This window comes from Apus apus, chromosome 4, assembly GCF_020740795.1.
Source record: "Apus apus isolate bApuApu2 chromosome 4, bApuApu2.pri.cur, whole genome shotgun sequence".
In the NCBI taxonomy this organism is placed as follows: domain Eukaryota; kingdom Metazoa; phylum Chordata; class Aves; order Apodiformes; family Apodidae; genus Apus; species Apus apus.
In genome coordinates, this window is record NC_067285.1 from 112,236,584 (window position 1) to 112,259,531 (window position 22,948).

Sequence of the window (22,948 nt, forward strand, 5' to 3'; positions counted from 1 at the left end):
CTGCAAGGCACTGCATGGCTCAGTGAGAGTGGAAGAAGTATCAGGATATGTCCTGTGAGGGTGCCACCATAGATGTGCTGAAGATTGAACTTGTAGTCAAGTGTGCAGATGAGGGAGAGGTCAGAGAAGTTTAACATTTAAATGCCACTTAGACAAGCAGATCAAAGCAGTCGTGTGTTGAAGACTCAGAAGAGCCACTTCTGTAACAGTTTTGTTTGTGAGCTTTAGCCAGTTCTGAGAAATGAGCAGGTCTTCCATGCCCCAGGTGTAACCTTGCTGCTCCAGGCAGTACTAGAAGGAAATACAGCCCAGGACCATGCTGGCCTTCTGCCCTCATACCAGCGAATAAGGAGGTTCTAAGCACATGCTGCTTCTGAACATTTCACAGCCCAACAGGGCTCCAAAACTGATTGGCAAAAGGGCATGTGAATCTGCAAAGTGCAAAAAGGGGCCAGAATGTGGACCCACCTTGGGAGAGAACTGCAGTCCCTCCCCGTGCTGTGTAACTTTGATAGTTAGAAGATGACAAGAAAGGACAGACATGTTTTTTTTTAAGAAAGGCACCAAAAGATCAAGACTTTGGATTCCAGTCTTCTACTCTACAAATAAGTGGCAACTCCACTGCAAGATCTCCAGCAGAGCAAGAAGCCTGCTCTTGTCTCGTTAGTTAAGAAATGGCAAGAAACAGGAGGTACCTTCCCAGCAAAGAGATGAGTAACCAGTAAAGGGGTCCAAAGGTGAGAGAATTGGTCTCTATACTAGTACAACAAAACTCTTCCACAGGTGCACTGACAAAATGATACATTGCTTCCTGAAGATTTCATGTCTTCAACACTTCCCTCCTCTCACAGACACGACCCAGGGTATTTTTAATACAGTGTATTGTGTGTAAAGGACACGTTTCCCATTCTAACCTCCACGCCAAGTCTCAGCAGAATGTAAAGTGCCCTAACTCAAACCCTGGAGTTTCAATTTGTCCAACTGCCTTTTCATTCATTTCCCTTCTGGAAGTTCATAGGACACTGCTGTTTATTTACTGCAGTGAGCTTATCGAGTAAAATACAGTAAGTGATGTAAGCACCTGATAAATAAAAAGGAGGGCAGCAAGAGGCCAAAGTTAATAAATAGAGAGTGGAATCAGAAACAGAGCTAGTTCATTGAAATCAGGAAGGCAATTAATTAAACGTGAAGAGATTTTTGCCTCCTGCAGAGAAGGAACAGACAATGCCCTTCTAGACACCAGGGAAAATTTTGCTGATTACTGTGCTGCAAAGGGCAACGTTTGTTCCAGTAGTTTTGCATTAAGAGATTCTACAAGTCCTGCCAATGGACACAGGATTAAAACATCCAGCATCTGCATCTTTATTACACACTGAGAAAGGAAGCCACAGAGGTGGGAAAGCTGCAGATCAGGATGAAAGGATATACTGAAGAGGTTTTTCCAGCAGCTTGATTCACAGTACGTAGTGCTCTACACAGTAAATTAGCTCTAGGGAAATGAATGGGGCTATTTGTGAAACAGAATAGCTTGGAGCTTGCCCCTTTGCAAGCCATGTAAGTCACTGAGAAACAGCCCTTTACTAACCAGGGGTTTTACTGACTGTTCCTAGACCAGAGTCAAGCTTGAGAACGTTGGTGGAAACTGCCTCAATACAGCTATTTAACCACAGAACACTTCCCACACACCTTTTACGCAAAGCTTTTCCCGTGTGAATGAAAACAATCACCAAGGTCTTTACTTTACAGAAACACAGTTTTGGAGCAGCCCTCCCTTGGAAAATCATAGAATCACAGACTGGTTTGGGTTGCAAGGGACCTTCAAGATCATCCAGTTCCAACCCCCCTGCATGGGCAGGGACACCTCCCACCAGCCCAGGCTGCTCCAAGCCCCATCCCACCTGCCCTTCAACACTGCCAGGGATGGGGCAGCCACAGCTTCTCTGGGCAGCCTGGACCAGGATCTCACCACCCTCACAGCAAAGAATTTCCTCCTAATGTCTAATCTAAATCTCCCCTCTTCAAGTTTTAATCCACTACCCCATGCACAAGATAGTTCAGATTCACTCCACCCACCCCAAAAAGAGCCCAAGGCTCGATATTCCCGACAACACCACACCTCAAGTAACTTTTTCCACCTACACCTTGACCGAAAGAGCCCGTTTCCAAAGGCCAAACGCACCTAACGACAACCCAAAGCCTCGTTAAGCAGGACAAAAGGAAAGCCTTGATACTCCTCCCCAGATGCTGCCCTTACCAAGCTTCACACTTTGCACGCGGCCTCCGATTCGGTCGGTCGCCTCGAGGATGGTTACATCCGTGAAACCGCTTTCCAAGAGCGCTTTGGCTGCCGACAGGCCCGCGAGCCCAGCACCAACGATGACTATTCGAGGCTGTCGCTTTCTCCGTAGGCCACTACTGAGAGGATCATCCGTGCTGTCTGCAGATATTTCACAACTTTGCATGCCGTCCAAGCTCTCTTTCTAAGGAACCTAAGGAAGAAGAAAACAAAGCGCCTTCAGGGGACTCGGCTTATCCTCTGGAGTTAAAAATCCTAAGGGAGGCTAAAAAAAAAAACAACCCAGAAAGGTTCATCAGAAAAAGAAGGAAAATGTGTACAGAGACCCAGCCTTTCAAAATGAGATGCATGGGAAGGATAACTGAGGTCAAATTGGGATGCAACAGCTTTCCGGCCTGGAGCACCAGTACTGGAAACGAATCAAAAAATCTCCACCCTCTTGTACCATGTAGACTATTTCCAGAGGAGTCCAATGATTTACAAACTCCCATCTCTTTATATAACCTCCAAAAGGGGCAATTTTGTGGTAAAGACTTTACCAAAAAAAAACAAGAAGAAAACCACATGCCCAGTGCCAACAAACTCCACAACACAGCGATGAAGCTTCACTTTGCCTCTGTGGCAACCACAAAGCACAAGGTTCAGATCATACAACTACAGGGGTAGATAAAGAGGATTTAGCTCCAAGCATGGAGATCACATATCAAACCAATCATTACAGAAATGGTACAGACAGAAAAATGTTTCGACTGATGAAAGCCAAGAAGGGCCAGCTGAAAAATTCAGAGCCACATGAAGCAGCCAACACTGTCCTGCCACATCAGGACCAGCCTCAGTCTTTGACGAAGAGAAATCCAAACCCAGACCAGTCCTAACTAGTCCAGTTCTACCTCCACCTACCCAAGGCACCCAACTGTTCCTCTGAGCAGTATTTACAAACTCCATCTTTTTAACTGTGTTTACCCTTAGTTCTCAGGTCCTATCATTGTATTTTAGTGCACAGCCTGAGTCCACAGCCTGAGGTTAAGGTTAAACCTTAATGAGGGATCACCAAAGTAGCACGTCCCTATACACACACGTCAGTGTCTAGTCATCTAGTTCTGGATAGGTTCACACCTGCACTCAAAAGCATAAAGGAACAAGGTACAGAGACCCATGCTCCATCAGGCCCAAGAAGACAGGAGTCCTGACTTGCAAAGAATGAACACACAACCCAGGATTCATCAGCCCTTGGATCAGCTGGTGCTCAGTGAATTGGATAAAGCACACACAATTCCCTGCCTATTGTCCTACCCGATGCTTTGGTAGAAATCCAAGGAACTGGTACTGATGCCCCTACCTGTTACCAAGCTGCTGGATACTCCTTCTGAGCTCTTCCCCAACATTCCCAACACTTGGCCAGTGTCAAAGACTCTTGTTTCTCTCAGAAGAGTCAAACCTTTGCACTGAAGACACTGCTAGACTATTGCAGTATATGACCATACATATTAACAAGGTACAAAGCAACACTGGCACTCTGTAACAGAGGTGACACCAACCTGCAGCCAGTAGTGATTTAAGCAGTGGAATTCAGCTCAATCCACCTTATTTGGGCTCACCTGCAAGTGAGATGCACACAGTGCCTGTCACAAACTCTGCTCCTGCCAGAACAGCTTTGTTGCAACTGCCACTGAGCAACAAACTGATGACATTGAGCCAGCCCTGCTAAGAACTTCTACCTGTAATTATATCAATCATCTCCCTGTTTTCAATCTCCTGACCAACAGATCTCATCTAGCAGATATCTGTCATAAGGAGCCAGACACTGGTGTTCAGAGAGTTATTTCCAAGCTGAAGTCAAGCACGTCAAGCATCTGATGCTTTCTAGAGTCATGATTCATGGTCCTTTGACAAGTGGAAAAGCTCTGAGCAGCCAAAACCAGGCACTGGACTTCCTTTTGAGCAAGTTGGATTCAAAAGCAGTACCAAAGCTTGAAGAAGCAACAGTGAACAATTTCTTCCACAGGACACAGTAAAAATCTGGAGAAGGCAGGGGGGTAGAGGATGCAGAGCTCCTTCCCTACAGCTGCTGGTGAGATGGGTCAAGTTTTCAGTTGCAGACACCTCAGGACTTGTCTCTACCTGGCTTTGATGCTAATTCGTTCCTCCTGTGGACTTTCCTCATCTGGGGCAGGAGTGTTTTGTTCTTTTTTATCTTAATCCACTCCAGGGGTGGATTTTCAGAATGGCTTAAAATAAACAGGGACATAACACTCCAGGCAGAGAGGGCCTTCCTTGGGACTTAGCTGGGAACTGCCCCATCATGTGTAGGTTAAACCCTCACCAGTCAGAAGCTGATATGAAACACAAGACCACTCCTCAATGGCCTATTAACCTTATGCAAATATTAATGTCCTTTTGGTAGTTTCAAAACCACTATCCAATGAAAACTGGGGAACATCCCACAAAACTATGTTATAAGAAACATCAAACAATCCTTTCATGTTCATGTCCTCCTCTGTGCTAAGGCCCTTCACAGATGATCCTAGTTTTCTCTTCTTTAAGGAAATAAATTTTAATCTGGCTCATCCTTACTCATTCATGAGCTATTATAAAACCCTAGCTGAAATAACTCTAACCAGACACGTCTTCAGGATTTATTACAACCCACAGACATTCTACAACACTCTCCACTTCCCATCCAGTCTCCAGATAACACTTGGATCCATGCATTTTAATTGCCACGGTAAACAAACACCTTTCTTGCTACCTACATCCCATGGAAATCAAACCAGTTCAGCTCAGTTCTTTAAATGCAGCTTCCCTAATCCTGGCTTTGGCACACTCATAGAAATCCTTCACATGAAAGTTTCAAGAAAATGTTTTCCCCTCCTGTTTTCAGCATTTTAATACTGGATTAGGTGACCTGTCTAGACAGATGAGAAAATAACAGGGTATTCTGTGTGTACAGAATCCTGATTTAGAAACCACCCTTAATTAGCCCACAACCTTTACTGTGTGATTGGCAGGCAAAGGCAATTAAAATTTAGCAAGAGCTCGGGCTTTCCAATGAGGATACACGCTCCATTGTGAAGTGCACAGACAATATAAATATATGAACCCCCACTACACTTTATTTCAGTATCAATTATACACTCTGTTAGGCTCATAAGTAAGACAAGCACAGAAAACACAGTCAATTATGTGCAATGCTCTACCTTCAGTACTTGCCAAGCCACCAGCCAGGGCTTGAGCAAGTGAGTATTACGAGGTCTTCTGACACAAAGACAGTTTGGCTTTTGACTTTTCCTTCATTGTCAAAAAGGGTTGTTTCTTTTTTCCTTTTTTTTTTTTTTTTTTTTTTTAAATCACAGGGTTAAGAAGTGTGGGAGCTGTGGCACTGTGAATCCCTCCAAGGCTGTAATTTTACTTTGTGTCCATCTAAATCACAGCTTGACAAACAGCAAAATTCCCTCTGCTTTGTCTTGCTTATAGCTTTCCTGTGAGTTGGCTGACAGGCACCAGCTATCCACAGGAAAACATTTAAAACAAAAATATAAATTCACATCTTCCTTCTGTCTTAGAAAAATAGCTTTGATCCTCTTACCTCTTGTGCATTGAAATGTCTCACTCATGATATCTTATTCACTTCTTCTTCCAGACCTGCTCCCTTTTCTCAGTCTTCAAAGCCACTGTCCTTGCCTCCCTAGGTGCCACTACCCTCCCTTCTTTCCTGCCCACTACTGTCAGTTTCCTTCATTCAAAAAATACCTTAAAAAAAAATCCCTAAACATACCCTCCCTCCAATAAAAACAAACCCTGAGCTCAAGTGCTGTTTCCCAGCAGGCAAATCTTTGCAAAAAATTATTTTCTAAGATAGGCATCATTCTACCAACCCAGAATCATGGGTTTCCACTCCTGGTATTTGTACCCTTCAATCCTTTTGTATTCTTCAACCATTCAATCCTACAAACTCCCCATCGCATCATCTCTGCTGATCTTGAGTTGTGCACCCAGCCCACTGACTGCTTCCAGAGAACTCACAGAGCCACAGACTAGTTTGGGTTTGAAGGGACCTTCAAGAACACCCAGTTCCAACCTCCCTGCATGGGCAGGAACCCACCGACCAGCCCAGGCTGCTCCAAGCCCCATCCAACCTGCCCTTCAACACTGCCAGGGATGGGGCATCCAGTGACTCCTTTCATCTGCACAGAGGAGCCTCCCCAGCTTTCCACGGGCCAACACACCAGAGCTACCCGAGCAATAACTTCGGAATAATTTTAAACAGAAGCTTGTGCTTCATCCTTTTAATAAAGATACATTCTGCATATATTCCCTTTAGCAGAGTGCCTTCTCCTTACTGAAGTTACAATGGACCCACAGACAAAGGCAACCTAGGAACACTACAAGTGCAAATGTCCCATTTAGCCTTCTCTACCTTCAGTCCAGCAGCAATAGCAGCAAAGCTCAGGGATACCTCCACTTCATGATTTTTTTTTCCTCATTTTGCTACTAAAAGCTTGCACATCACAAGGAAGAAGCCAGAGAATTAAGGCAGTTCACAACTGCCCTCTTTATTACAACAATACTCTCTGATCAGGCTATTCTTCTAGGACCTGTAAGAAAAAGGTCACCAAGGCTCCGACAATTTAAAAATACAAAACCAAAATAAACAAAACCATTTCTCAAGGAAATCTGCTATTCTTAGCTCACCCAAATACTCGCCTGGTAGTGCTGTCCTAGCTGTGATGACACAAAGACTTGGGCAAGGTACTGAAAACAAGGCTTGCGTGCTTCAAGGCTTGTCTGGTGGTTGGTTGGGTTTTTTTGGTTTGTTTTTTTCCACCAGGAGTGGATGGTCTAAAAAAAGCAGCCTTGCTCTCCCTTCAGACTGGTCTCACAAAGGAGGTTGTCATATAACCAAGAGCCATAGCTGTGAGCTCCTGGCACACCAAAGACCACAGTCATGCTCATTCCAGGTAGGACTTGTCTCACCCCATTCCATTACTCAGGTGTATTTGCTGTCTGCAGCCTTTCAGGTGATGGAGAGGAGGAGTAATCCATCCTGCTGATCTTTAGCACTCCTATCCTAGGATGGACAAGCTGAAAGGAAGCTTGCAGACCAATTTAAAACAACTACCAGACTTTTCTCTGAGTCCTCTTACAGCAGCAGTTTAGCCAGGGAACAGGAGTTTGCTTTGGAGGGACCTCAACACCTCCACCTCCCAAGCTTCCATTCACGCGGTGCAGTGATAGTGGAGCAGCCAGTTTCATTCCTCATGGATGAAACTAAACTAGAAGATGCATCCCAGGAGAGCCAAAACCCATCCCAGCCCCTAAGGGGCATTCATGGGGCCAGAGCACAGCAAGTCCAGCCTGAAGCCTCCAGGGACACAAGGACCTCAGCACTGACTCTCTGAACATACCACCCTGTATCACCCTGACCCATGTACTGCGCTAGAATCATAGAATCGTCCTGGTTGGAAGGGACCTTGAAGATGTATCAAGTCCAACCCTAACCTAAATCCCCCTACCATAACCTGATTTACCCGTTCAGCACTTAAATCATGTTGCTAAGCACTACATCTACATTTCTTTTAAACACTTCCAGGGATGGTGACTCCACCACCTCCCTGGGCAGCCTGTTCCAGTGCCCAACCACTCTTTTGGTAAAGAAATTCTTTCTAGAAACAGCTGCTGACAGCTAAAATGGGTTGAGAGGAACTACACCTTCAGAAGAGGCAGCCAGTGGCTACACTTGCACTTGCTATTCTGAGACTCCTGCACAAGGAACTGGTTTTTCTTTTCTAACCATAACATTTGTCTGGATTTTTCAGTCCTTCAACAATGTGGAACTGACAGTCTTTAACAACTGACAGTCATTAACAAGTGTAACAGCCAGTGTGGAGGGTGAGAAATGCATCATCAACAAAAAAATTCCCTGCTGACCTCCCAGACCAAGCAGCTCCAGTATAAGCCAACTAAAATTTACCAGAATCACTTTATTCCCTCTGGGTTTTTAATTGATAGGATTTAAGCATCATCTTTAATCAGAAGCCTACCCAACAATATTGTGTGTTTCAAAGGAACTCAGATAAAAACAATCCAGTTGAAAGACGAAATGGAAGCACAAGAAATAAACACACCACAGTTTCATTGTTATTTTAACTGCAACTATTCAAGATACTATCAACACATGAAGGGGCACTACGTGCACATGTGTTTATAATGCAGGTTTGTCATCACAGCCTGAGAATGTTTACAAACACAGAACACTTGACACCAAAGGATTAATTCAATCTAAGCAGAGACAAAAAAAAAAAGATTGAGCAACCAAGAGCAGAAGCTGGAAAAATTCAGAACAGAAATAAAATGTCTATTTTTAACAGCGACACTAATCAGCTGTTGAAACACTTTTTATTAAAGACAGAGGGGATATTGGTTGAAGCTTTTAAATCAGGATCCAGGCTCTCAGAGACATTTATACGCCAGTCCCACCAGAAGATGGGTTTGTAGTGCTGGGAATGCTCCTGCCTTTGTGATGAGGATGGCCAGGACAGATGTTTGAGACTGAACTTTCTGGCCTTGGCACCTCAGAAATCTGAAGGTGCAGAGGTGTATGTATCTGAGGAGGGATGTGGCCGGAGGAGGCCATGAAAATGATCCAAGAGCTGGAGCACCTCTCTTATGAAGACAGGATGAGGGAGTTGGGGTTGTTCAGAGAAGGCTCCAGGGAGACCTTAGAGCACCTTCCAGTGCCTGAAGGGGCTCCAGGAAAGCCGGGGAGGGACTTTTGACAAGGGCTTGTAGTTAGAGGACAAGGAGTAATGGTTTTCAGCTGAAAGAGGGGAGATTTAGGTAAGAGATCAGGAGGAAATTCTTCACTGTGAGGGTGGTGAGACACTGGCCCAGGTTGCCCAGAGAAACTGTGGCTGCCCCATCCCTGGAAGTGTTGAAGGCCAGGCTGGATGGGGCTTGGAGCAACCTGGTCTCATGGGAGGTGTCCCTGCTAGTGAAGGGGGGTTGGAACTAGATGATCTTGAAGGTCCCTTCCAACTCTAACCATTCTATGATTCTATACGTGGAGCACACATGCAGGACGTTTCCAGTGCTGCCTAAGGAAGGGCAACCAGTCCCACAGTGCAGGGCATCCCCAGGGCTTCAGCAATCCATGAAAAAAATCAAACAAACAAACATCAGCAAACTTCTTGATACAGAGTTTCAAAAGCCTTTTTTCAATCATCGCTATTATTTCAGCAATGCACACAGCAGAGGGGTTATCTTAGCACTGTTAGCAGAGCCCCTAAGCAAAAGCTCCACAAAGGAAACAGAAAGGCAGCTTATTTAGCAACTGTAAAGACACTCCAGCATTTAGGTCATTCACTCATTACACAGTCTAGCACAACTTGTACTGAGCAACTGCATGGCTGTAATGACTAACCTTTATTTCATTAACTGCAATAGCAACATTTTCAATTCTCATCTCCCATACACTTTTTTTCCTAAACTGAGGGAGAAGTGCTTGGAAGGATTAGGCTAGTTAGTGGAATTTTATCTCCTTGAACACCTTTCCAGGTTTCAGACTCAGGCTGTCTACTGAGGTCAGGATAGAGCAGATCATATCTTTGAGTAGACAGAAAAAATGAAGTGGAAGGAGATTTCTGTGCTGGCCCCAGCACTGCCTGTCACCAGTGCCTCCCACCACTGCTAGCTGTGGTTCTCTCTGTGGCTCCTGGCACAACAAGCAAGCATTTTGTAACTTCTCCCTCTTTTTCCCTTTCATCAGCCTTCTCAGAAGCAAGCACATTAATCCTTTACTGCCTGTTGTTTCCAAGATATTCCTTCCAAGCTCTCCAGGCCGTAAACATGTCAAACTGGAAGATATGTCTCTTTTCTCCCTCCCCACAAACCTCCTCCTGTTTAATCCAGGAGGTTGCACGTCAAAATCGCTCCTTTTCAGAACACCATTGATACCAGAACGGGTTAAGTAGGGACAGCCTTTCAACAGAAGGCAGGAGCATTATTAATGGAACTTAAGTACTCCACGTCAGTCAGATACGTGAGGGAAGCAAAGCTGCTGTTAGAAACTGCCTTTGTACAGTAGTTGTGCAAACACCGACCCAGCCAGGTTGCGTCTGCAGCACAAGGGGAGGTTTATTGCCTCGGAAGCAGACACACCTCGTTTACTCAACTACCTGGAGAGCTGCAGGAGCAGGACAATGGTCCACAGCCATCTACGTACATACCAGAGCCCATCCGAAGGGCTTGGAGCAACCTGGTCTAGTGAGAGGTGTCCCTGCCCATACAGGGGGGTTGGAACTGGATGATCTTTGAGGTCCCTTTCAACACAAAGCATTTCCACGATTCTATGATTTTCTCACCATGGTGGTACAAGAAAGACAAACAGCTTTTCCAAAAACAAGGCAGCATTCCTGCCACAGATGAGCAGCCCATGTCCTGCCTGATGTTCCTGCAGGCTGAAGCAGAAACAAAGGGGTTTGATTTCCAGGGAGCTGCTGGAATTTATAACAGTGACCGTAAGAGAAAAGTAAGTTGGAACTAAGAATAAATGCTGCCATCCACTCCAGTTTGCCCTTGTAAAAGCCCAAAGCATTAGACATGGCTTGAGGCACAGAAAAGGCAGCAGTTCAGCAGCTGATCTGACAATAACATCTACAAGCCCCATTTACAAATTACTGACCCACCCCGATGACAGACTCCCAGTGAACGCAGAGCTGGATCAGACATCAAGGAAGGAAACACATTAATAACACACCACCTGCACACTCCTGGAGAGCAGCAGGAACAAAAGGCTTCCCAATTTACCCGTATGCCAAACCTGGTGCCCAAAACCCCCTCAGCATCAGTTCTCTGAAGGCAGCAGAGACCTTGAGGCTGACTCCATGCTCTTCCTCCTCTGGATGCATCCCAAAAGAGACAGAGGGAAATCAGGGCGTTAACCTTCTCCAGTCCAAACTCAGGTCTCCTCCAGCCTGAGAAGATGACCCCAGCTGGACTGCCTAGCTTTTATTCTCGTAACAAAACACTGCAAGCCCTGTCATCACTTCCTCCTCACTTCCAGAAATATCACCTACCTACAGCTCAGGACCGACAGAGACAGGGCCATAGTAAATTGTTTCCTCTTCCCAACCTGAGAAGAAGCTGTGCTGCTTCAATATACCACTCCACAAACAATGGACTGCTGCTCCCAGTTTGACCACTGATGGTCTGGGGGGCCTCAGGCAAGCCTTTTCACCCATCTGTGTCTTGTAAAGATGACCACCTGGAGCCACCTCCGTAAAACTACTGTGTCAGTTACAAAAGAGAAACAGCCCAAAGCTGCCATCAGACCTTATGCAGGCTAGAGGCTCCAACCACAGCACCCTTCTGTGGTCCTACACTGCTTGCCTAGAAAAGGAAGCACAAATGTTTACGTTCTTCAACAATGACAACAAAATGTTCTGAGAAACAGTATTTTTTTGTGAGGATGATCCAAGCCAGCTGTCCCCTTTGCCTCTTTCCACAGCACCATCATCCAGGAAAAATGCAGGGGAGATAGAGAGAATAAACTGTCAAATCTGACATTTTATAATTACGTCTCAGTCGGCAAAGATGGTGAAAAAGGCCTCATGATAACATCTCCTGCTAGCTTAGAGGCACTGGACACCTCCTTTGCTGCCTGATTTTCTCAGCAGCTTATCCAAAGCTGCACTGCATGAAAAGACATAGCTAACCAGTTTCCAGATTGCTGAGGGATCAGACCAGCAGCCCAGGGAGAGTGGGATACGTGGACAAAACAGCATCTCTGATAATCTAGTTTTCAAGACAAGGAGAGCCAGGAAGCATTGCCATGAGCCATCAGCTTCTGTCACCATCACAGGGGGAGTAGCCTCCCCCCTGAGAGAACATGTGCAGAGCTGGCAGGGCAGACAATTTTGGAGCAGAAGGCAACAAAGACGGGGCAGGCAGGGAGGAGAGCTCACTCTGTAAATGGCTGCCACAGTTCTGACTTCACAAATGAACCTGTTGAGGAGCATACAAGTGTCACAGGTGATTTACACACCAGTGAGGAATCCACTGAGCATCCCATGAACCCCAGTGAATAATAGTGACTTCAGGCAAAGAAGCATTTTTGTCTCATTACATCCATACCCCTGCACACCAAAGTTCATCTGGCATTAACTGCAGTGAGTGTTTCAGTCACACACCGAGGGGCTTCTAGAAACACTTGCCCCAGGAAGCCTCTCCAAGTCACCAAAAATTTGCTAGCTGGAAAAACCCCTACTTGTGAATGCTTAGAGGAGATGAAAACAAACAAACAAAAAGGGTCACTGGATGGTGCTTTTGATCAGGAAACCACTGTACATTTTTACCACTGTGATCCAACTTGGTTTAATGCCTGCAAATATCCCTCGAGTCAAATGAACTTGTTCAAAGCTGATTCACACCAAGGCTACTTTTAAAATTGGGTAGTTGTTGACAAGGAGATTATATTTAACAAGCCCCAAGCCTCTTGGCATGCAGTATAAAGACTTCCTATTATGAGCTGTGTTGGGGTTTTTTTCAAGTTAACATATGGGCAGAGCAGGTTGTTTGCCACAGGGCACTTCCACGCAGTGCTTGGCACTAACAGAACTGCAAGGATATCCAAAAAATAAACCAAAGAACATCATGCCAAGAACATGGGGGATGAATCACACCATTTAAAACTCACGGATAAAATGCACCATTACGTGTTTTTCAAATCCTCCTCATCTGAGGGAAAAGAAAATAAATCAAAATAATTGGCTGGCCTATGGCTGATTCTCAAGCACGTTCCCCTGGCTGAAGGGCACTGTGAGAATTCAGCAGGCTCAGCCATCTCCAAGATGGAAGTGGGCTGTCTTCTACTGCTTTTCAAAAGCCCCTCTGACAGCCTGCTGGAATACACCTTGCCCAGTGGGTCAGCATTTTGATTCACAGCACGAGGAGAAAATTAAGGACCAGACGATTTCCTTCACCATCACAAGCTCCTACTGAAGGGCTAGGAGACAGTCACCATCCCCAGGTGATCTCAGAGAAATGGGCTGAAAATTAAGTCATAGGTCTTTCACAAACACACAGCAAGGGCACCCTGGGATGGTAAGATGGGTCTCAGCTATGGTTAGACTGGCTGAACTTTTGGGACAGTCTTGGCAGCAGAAGTCTCTTCCCTCCCCTTTTTATTGCAGCTCCCCTGGTCACATAAAGCTGGTTAGCTTGTCTGCAGCTGGGACAATGACTTCCCTGCACCACATGGTTTAGGCTATGGAGCTTCTCCTGCCCACGGAGCCAGTAAGATCAGAACACTCTAATGCTGCGGTTCATCTGCCAGAGGCTACAGTGTTACACAGCACACAGTTAAAAGGAGTTTCACAGCAGTGACAAAAAGCCCAGCTTCAGCATGTTCCTTGCACAACAGAGAAGCAAATCCAGTAAATCCTCTGTTCTACAAACCCCCCAAAGGCAGAACAAGCATGTGCTGTAGCTGGCACATCAGCATCCCCTTTATTTTGAAGGGCTGCAGAGATGGGTACAAGGGCCCACCTACCTAGAAGGTATCCCACAACTTCTACCTAGGCCATCACCAAGGACAGCTTACACTGCCAGGACACTCATCTACTGCATCAGGAGAAGCTGGAGAGAACAGGGACACCAGAGTGCTACTGAACCTACTGTAGTGAATGGCATATTCCTGTCTCAGCCCTGGTGATAGACACTGTTCATCTAGCCAAAAATTCTAACACTTTTGGTTTCCAGATTCTGTTGATGATCAGGGACCTATCAACACTGTCAGCTGGCCAGAACCAAAATCAGTATAACAAGATGCAGTTTGGCTCTGTTAACATGTCAGACGAGACAGAAGGTTAACAGCTCAGGAACAGAACTGTTGAGCTAACCAGGACAAGCAACACCCAGCCTCAAACTACCATGTCTGTACAAGCCTTGGTTGACACCGTGGTGGAAATTATTTCCAGCTCCTCAATCACATTCAGCATTGGGAGATATCTGAAACTGCTAAGCTTCTTGTGACAGCAAAGCCTGATGTTTCAGGACTTTAAAAGGAAGGAGATACTAAACTGCTCTGACATAATGGATCAGAATAATCCTGCAAGTAAGTTTTCTGCAGAACTTGGATTCCAGCTGCCAAGAAGAGCTGTACTCTATCCCATTTGCATAACAGCGTGATCTTATCTTCACCACCCTCCTTCTCTCTCCAATTGTTTGGGAAACGTAATTGATAAAACCAGCTTTAATTAAAAAGGAAACTTGCCTGTGTTTGCACAACTCAGAACACAATGGGGTCTCAGTCAAATAAACACTGGTGCCCATATTACGTCTGGGAATTCTCTGTGGTTTGGGGTTTTTAATCCATTGCAGCAAGCTTGGGAGCAAAGTTGCAACAGGAATCTTTTCTTCTTCTCCCATCCTCTGTAATAGGAGGGTGAGACAGGGAATGGATCTGCCTGCAGAGAGGCTCAGTACTGGTTCCAACTCAATGTGTACATGAGGATCATTTCAGGACACACCATATGAGACACGCCAGCCCAAAAGCAATTATTTTTTCTTACCACTTCTCAGAACCCAAACCTAACAAACTGCCCTGAAATAGCAGCACAACTCCCTAAATAGCATCATTTCTTCTCTGTTTGAAAGCAACACCCAGAGTGAAGCTTTGATTTTAGGCCATCCCCAAGCAGTTTCCACATCTTTACCATTCAAGCCACAGGGAAAATCATTAAATGCAACAGAAACACTGGGTAATAAGAAGCAAAAGCAGAGAAACTAAACACCGCATGGATTTACTCCCACAGTAACTGGATTGACTTCAGCCTGGAACAGACTAGACATGAGTCCAGGAAAAGCACATCTCTTCCAGGTGGAAGAAAACTTCTCCTGGGCTTTCCAGGAACATTAAATGTAAACCACACACTTCAGCTCTAAGACAGCAGACACTTCACCAGGGCTGACTTTAGCACGCTGCAATACACACAGCTTTCCCCAGCCTGCTGTCTGCACTAACATGCTCAGGTGGCAGATGAGAGAAGAATTCAGGTTGGGAAGCATGGACTTGGATCACAACTGCCCCCTCTACAACTACCTGATAGGATGCTGTAAAGAGGCAGGCACTGGTCTCTTCTCACTAGTAACCGGTGATAGAACAAGAGGAAATGGCCTCAAGCTGCACCAGGGGAGGTTTAGTCTAGACATTAGGAAGAACTTTTTCACTGAAAGGGTTGTCAGACATTGCAATATGCTGCCCAGGGAGGTGGTTGAGTCACCATCCCTGGATGTGTTTAAAAACATCCCTGGATGAGTTTAGATGTGGCACTTGGGGACATGGCTTAGTGCTGGACAAGGGAGAGTAGGGTTACGGGTTGGACTCTTATGATCTTAAAGGTCTTTCCAACCCAAGTGATTCTGTGAAGTCTGGATCATGGCTGGCAGAATGGCTTTCTGAGATTTTTACCCACTAGAAGCTTCCCTTGAAGAAGAGAGGTGTTTTCCCCATGCTGCCTGAGGTGTGGGGCTTTGCATGACAACAGGAAACATTTCAGTACAAAAGCACAGATGTGCTCCTAACTAAACGCTGCCGGCATTCAGGTCATCTAGAGATATCCAGAAGAAATCAGTGACTGCTACAAAAAAAACACTTCTTACACAGCACCTCTGCTGTAATCCAGCAGAAGGAATTATCTTGGCCAGTGATCTTCCACCTGAGTGTTGGGCACAGAGTAGAGAGCAGAAACAGCTCATCAAAGACAAGAGAGGTTGGAAAGGAAAGCCATGAAAACTCAGTGACACCCTCAGCTTTGTTTCCACCTTGTTGCAAACTTCAAACCAAAGCCTTAGGTTGAAATTTTGTCTGGAGACTCCAACAGAAAACCTACTCCAGTCGATTTCTTGTGCTTTGAAGTTACTAAGGACCCCACAGGCACCAGCAGCCTGGGGTGCCATGGGATGCACAGAAATGATGGATCATCACTTCTGCAACGTGCCTTTCATAGCTCCTCACACACCTGAGCTCCAAAATGCTTCTTCTCTGTGACAATCAAGACCCTTCAGTGAAACAAAGGGAAGTTTATTTTTCATTGCTCCTCTCCAGGAAACTGTCTCAAACAGCTTCAAAGAATTAAGATAAAACATTGCTCAGAGAGCAAAAAATTAAATATCATAGGCTGAGGAGGGAAAAAAAAATATATTTTAGATCTAAGGGATTTTTCACACAGCAGGAAGACTTGTCACATTGTAAACAGTAGAAGCAGGAACTGGGACACTTGTGATTTATCTGTTCTTCCACAGCCTTTCCATGTGACTGAGGGTAAAAGAGTGGCAATCCTATCCATAAGTTGCTAAAAATATAGCACAATTTCAGTGTGTTTAGATGGGAGCTCATTGTACTCAGCACGTCACACTTCATCCTTTCAGTGCTTCAGCTTCATCACAGGAAGCTCAGCATTAGCACCTAGCTGTGCCAAAAGTGTTTGGATTAATGCCCTCAAATGAAAAGGAACCAGAACCAAGGTATGTGGAAGTCAGAAGAGACAACAAGTCAGTAAACTTCAAACCACTGTTTGCATCCATCCCATAACTACCTGCTGAAATCTGCACAGTCTACAGATAGACTGGCATGTTGGCAAGAAAAATTGGTCATGTCTAAATTTAGCAGACACTTCAGTTATTGTGCCATGCTTCAAAAGCAACAGAGGTATAAAGTGGAGTTTGTAGGACAACCGTTTAAACTTAAATGAGAGCTCTGCTCACTAAGCAAAGTCCTTTCTTAATTCCCTTCCTGTTTGGATAACTCGATCCACCTCTTTTTTTCCACCGCAGTGGCAAGGATCTGTCCAGTAGTGAATGGATGGGCTTTATTTCTGGGATAACTTCCAGGTTAAAGAGAAAGGATTTACACTTGAATGAAACATAGGCTCTGTATTTGGAAAATTTGTTTTGAAAACTTGGTAAGGAAGCAAAGCCTCCTTCATTTAAAAAGGGACTCAATTAACATTCTCCAACAAGTCTTCCTATCGAAAGAACAGCACTAGCTGGGGGACATGTGATTTGAAACTTGTTCTCCTCGGTCACAATGTCCCTTTCTGATACACTGGCCACTGTTTTTAAGAGCCACGAGGCTCTCCACACAGCTTTCCAAAGCACTGCCTGCCACAATCAAGGCCTTGACTCCTGTCTTAAGAAGTTCTACGACTTAGGCTCAGGAAACTTAAAATAGTGCCTAAAGAGCCTAATGAAGACCTAGAGTGACACTTCCCCTCTGTGAGTGCCATGGATCCCTCTACAAGGACAGCTCATCCATGCTCAGCCACAACCACAAGATGAATCCTCCCCAGGAACTAGTAAGCATCACAAACCACCTTGTGCTCTTGCAAACATCCAGCATTGCGTGTCTGGTTTGGGCTCCAAAATGTTTTGTAAAGAAGACACTAATGACCAACCAAGCAGGTATCCTGCTTCTTATTCACAAGTTATCAGGTGTGGGTTTGACCCATAGCAGGCAGTGGCCAGACAGGACCACCCTGAAAGTCCTGGGCATGTCTAGATATGGCCCATGCAGAAGGAAGAAAACAACCTATGTCATGATTTTTTTTTACAGCTAAAGCTAAAGGAAAGAAAAAGGTCACTAACAATTTAATACCCACTTTTATTTCTGAATTCCCTTATGAACTGCATGCAATGCACAGAGCATTCTTCACCCTTTAATAAGCCTAGGTCAAAGTCTAGCCCAACTCAAAGTTGATGATGGATTGAATATGGGAGTTTACTTCAACACACAGCTGACTGGGATGGGAGAGAAAGGTATTATTAGTGTATATTGTTCCAGAAGCACTTTGAGGAGATAATCTATCACAGACCACTCTGATTCATTTATTCTGAATGCCTCAAATTGAAACCTGACCCAGATACTCTGCAACAGGAGGGAACAGTCACCTGTAGTACCTACCACCAGCGCCTCAGCTAGGAGGGACACCAAGGACACAGATTCTCTCCAGAGCCTGACCCAGTAATTTAGATGCTGAGATGTGAATCACCCTTTGGAAAATACATTTTTTTCCCTGCCTGTAGTCCAGGCTCTAAATCAGGTGTGGATAACTATAAAAACTCTTCTGTATTCAACAGCTAGTCTTTAGTTCATCCAGAATAAATTGGTGGTTCAGGAGTTTGTCTGCACTGAAATGTGACCTGAACAGTTACCCTGCCATCTTTTCCCTTCATCCAAAATAGAAGTGATTTAGGGAGCTTGTTAGTTAATGAGATTTCCCACGGGAAAGTCAGCATGCTTCAAATTCACACCCCACTTTACAGTGGGACAGTTTCCTCACATGGACAAGTGCCTAACTCTTAAACCTTGCTGGCCAGAAAACTGAGCTCAAGATAGAAAATACCAGAGAATTGTCCAAACTTCCCATATAAAGAAAACAGAAGGTACTTTGCACAGCTGGTAAATGAGCTGCTTGGTGGTAAACACTTAGCAGAGTTTACATTTGCTTAGGACACTTAAAGATTAAGAGGTCAACTACTGTCTTTTCTCCATACTACAGACAGATGCTGGACAATATGGCAAGCTGAAGATACTTTTTAGATGAGGTAAGCAGCCTATAAATGAAAAGCCCTACACAACTCACTGAAGATACAGGGCCAAAAGTTGAGCTCAATTTGAGTTTCATGTCAAAACCCTCCACTGATCCCAAGGGGATTCAACATTAGGCCAGGGCATGTTTCACACAGTCACTTTCCCACTATTTTGAGCTAAGGATTCCCTCGGCAGATGAGCCGTTTGTACCCAGAAATGTCCCTCACAAATAACTTCTCCTGATAATAGAACAGGTGACAACTAGTGAAATGTGTGCACATTCAAGTTTTTCAATAAATGAGCTGACTTCTGGGAAAACACAAACACGCACCTTCTGCAAGAGTCTGACTTGGTTTTCATCATGCCTTTGAAAAGAGTCAACCTACTCCAGAAGTTTTAAAATTAGTAAATGCATCTTCTCTAGACAAAAATAAAGGGATAAGTATTTCCATAACCAAATAGCCTCTTCTCTTCCACATATGCAACTGGTCATGGCAACCCCATGCAAGGTCTCTGATCCTGTCCACTCTGCATCTTCTTCACATGCTGGAAACAAGCTGCAGGAACGTGATGCAAAATCCAGGTGTCACATACACACAGGATGAGTAACTCTGTTGTATCATGTTGGGATTTAAAACACGATTGAAACAGCGATGAAGTTATCATAGAATCATAGAACCACAGATTGGTTTGGGTTGGAAGGGACGTTCAAGATCATCCAGTTCCAACCCCCATGCATGGGCAGGGACACCTCCCACCAGACCAGGCTGCACAAGCCCCATCCAACCTGCCCTTCAACACTGCCAAGGATGGGGCAGCCACAGCTTCTCTGGGAAACCTGGGCCAGTGTCTCACCTCCCTCACAGGAAAGAATTTCTTCCTAATGTCTAAGCTGAATCTCCTCTTTTCCAGTTTTTGATCCATTACCCCTTTCTTCTCACTACAAGCCCTTGTAAAAAGTCCCTCCCCCAGCTTTCCCATAGCCCCTTCAGGTACTGCCAATCCTGCATGTTTTATTAAAAGACATCTCTGAAAGGGATTTAGCCACTAGAAAAACAGTGCTTTTAAAAGTGAAGGTGCCTGGCTAGCATGGGCAAAGTCTGAAGTATTGCAGCTCTCTGCTCTGGGACTCAAATATTCATGTAAATGCTTCAGACACACAGAGCCCCCACCACACAAGGTTCCTGGAAACGAAGGGATGGGGACACAGGAACATAATTACACTGCTCCTCCACCGTGCAGCTTCTCGTGTCCATTTGTCACCAAGTGCATCTTCCCCTCCCTGCTCCAAAGCAGATTAAGCTTAATACACTTATGTAGTTGTGAAGTGTACTGCCTATTATCCAATTAGACAGCTAACAAGATCTGAGTAACAGCACGTAGGCACAGATAACTGTTGGCTGATATCTGGCACAGATTAGACATGTTCTTTATTTTTCCAGCCCTTGCAGAAAAAGGGTTGGGATTTGTTCAAAGGCTGCTCCGAAGACTGGATTCAGGTAATTGTTTAATTCTGTTTGGGACCCATAAACACATCACGTTTGCTTCCTCTTGATCTCCTGGAGCTGTCATATGGCAACTGTCCCATTAACAAAGTTCTGATAAATCTGGTATGGGTTGCACATTAAAACTTGCAGTGTGGACAAAGGCAGATCTCATCACCTTTAAGGTCCCTTCTAGCTTCAGAAATCGAATCACAGAATCATAGAATCCCAGACTGGTTTGGGTTGGAAGGGACCTTAAAGATCATCTAGTTCCAACCCCCTGCATGGGGCAGGACACCTCCTGCTAGACCAGGTTGCTCCTGGCCTTGAACACTTCCAGGAATGAGGCATGCACAGCTTCTCTAGGCACTCTGACAGTTTCTCTGGGCAACCTGACAGTTTATCTGGGCAGCCTGAGAAAGCTGTTGTACATATGCTTATTAAAGCATTCCCAAATCTATGGAACAATAAGGGATCTATGCATCAAGACTAAAAAAAAAATGCCTGTGCAGATGTGATAAGGATATTGAGAAATGCAATGTTTATTGGCTCTGACACTGTTCCACTTGACATTCCCGTAAGATCCAGCTAAGAAAACATCAACTAGATGTAATCACCATAAAATGTGCTTGACAACATAGTTCTGAGAGCATAATTACCAAGGTTTTGCTATCTAATTGGGAAGGCACTGGAAAGCGGGTCCAGCCAGGCACAAGAGCTGTGCAATATTTTCATTACCAATTTGGATGACAGACTGGAATGTATGGCCATAAACCCCACGGATGATTCAGCTGGGAGGATTTGCAAGCACCATGGTGTGCAGGTTTAGATTTCCAAATTATCTTGCCACACTGGTCCAACATCAACAAGAGGAAATACTTCAGAAAGAGAAATCACAGGAGCAAACGCAAAAAATGGGGAATAACTTCCTACAGAGCAAGACTCCAGAAAAGGCCCTTGACATTTTAGAAGGTCACAGTACAATTGTGACGTTCAACAATGTCCCACAACTGCATAAAGGCAAACCTCAGCCTGCAGTGAGGATCCACTGAGAGCACTTAGCTACTCCTTGCCAAATTTTGCCCTTAGCTGCTCTCTGCTGGGCAGCTAATATACTTTTTATAAAAGCAGACTGGAGAGAATCTTCTGGAGAACCACAAAATTCAAAACCACCAGGTATGAGATGAAACTGGATCCATTTAAGGCAGACATGTTCCTAAGAACAGACTAGCTCAGGCAAGCAGGCAGGTCACAGCCTGAAGGAAGTCTCTTTCTTTCTGCACCCAGCAGGAAAATTCAGTTTCTCTCTTCTGAGTTTAAGACTCTGGCTGTAATCTCTGTTTAAAAACAAGTTAATGGTCATCACTGTGCTCAGAAAGAAAAAGAGTCCATGGGCTCATCAACACAGAAAAAGAGATCAGAAACTACTCTTCAGAATCCCATATGTTTTTACTCCACTCCTCTTCCAGCACACGTTCCCCATAAAAAGGCTCCATGTAAGTCAGTCTGAACTCAACTTTTTCACTCTTTTGAAGGAAGTCCTTCATGAGCAGATCTTTTAAAGAGTGGCCATCCTAGCAACACCTATCTGTCCACAAAAATTGGGAGGCACAGACTGAAACACAAGATGATCAAAACTGAAAATTTTGCTCAAAAGGAAGCGGACAACAGACTGAAGTCTTAACTGGTAGACCTGTGCTCCTCAACAAACAGCCAGTACTGAGGTTGCCACTGTTCAACACTTTAATTAATGCCCTGGCTAACAGGCTGGAGAGCTCCCTCAGCAAGTTCAGAGACTGGGGTGAGCAGTCGATAACTGGAGGGCAGGACTGCTCAGCAAGCTGGAAGATGGGTTGATGGAAACCTCACGAAGTTGAGAAATACAAATAAGAGTCCTGCACCTGAGACAAAAAAACATATCCATTGTCAGCACAAACAGGGGACTGACTGGCTAGGGAGAAGCTCTTCAGAAAAGCACCTGAGGGCCTCGGTAAGCAATCAGGTGAACAGGACTCAGAAGTGTGCCCCTACAGGGACAAAAGCCAGCCATATACTGAGGGCTGAGAGCTCGGGGAAATGGCTCTTCTCTTCTTGGCACCAAGGAGGCTGCATCTGGAGCCGTGTCTACTATAGCTACATTGCCCAGAAAAGACAAGGACAAACTCAAGAGACTTCAGTGGAACACCACTAAGATGGTCTGGTGACTGGAATACATGATGTAAGAGAGAAAAATGAGGGAATGTGGCTCGTTTAACCTGGAGGAGAAAAGACCATTAATGGAGGATCTAACTTCTATCTTCAACTGCCTAACTGGGGGGTTACAGAGAAGATGGAGCCAGGTTCTTGTCAATGAGTATGAACAAAAGGACAAGAAACCAGACATAACTGGCATCAAGGGGCATTCTGATCAGGCAAGAGGAAAATACTCTTCACCATGGGAGCACAAAGCTCTCAACAATCAATCATCAATCCAGTCACGCTTGACTGGGAGAAGGTGTGAAACTTGATCAGAAAAGTTTACAAGAAACCTACCTCTGATTCTGGCCCTGCTTGGGGGTCAGATGAAAGAGCTCCAGACGT

General features: G+C 44.9%; 1 protein-coding gene across 2 annotated transcripts in view; it reads right to left on the minus strand.

Annotated features, from left to right (window-relative positions):
• The window catches only part of SMOX (spermine oxidase), a 57,570-nt gene that overhangs the window by 24,624 nt on the left and 9,998 nt on the right, over positions 1–22,948 (minus strand). For both annotated transcript variants that reach the window (XM_051617349.1, XM_051617348.1), the window contains exon 2: positions 2,255–2,489. In XM_051617349.1, the coding sequence (XP_051473309.1) occupies positions 2,255–2,462 (208 nt within the window). In that variant the 5' untranslated portion in view covers positions 2,463–2,489. The remainder of the gene's footprint in view (positions 1–2,254; positions 2,490–22,948) is intronic.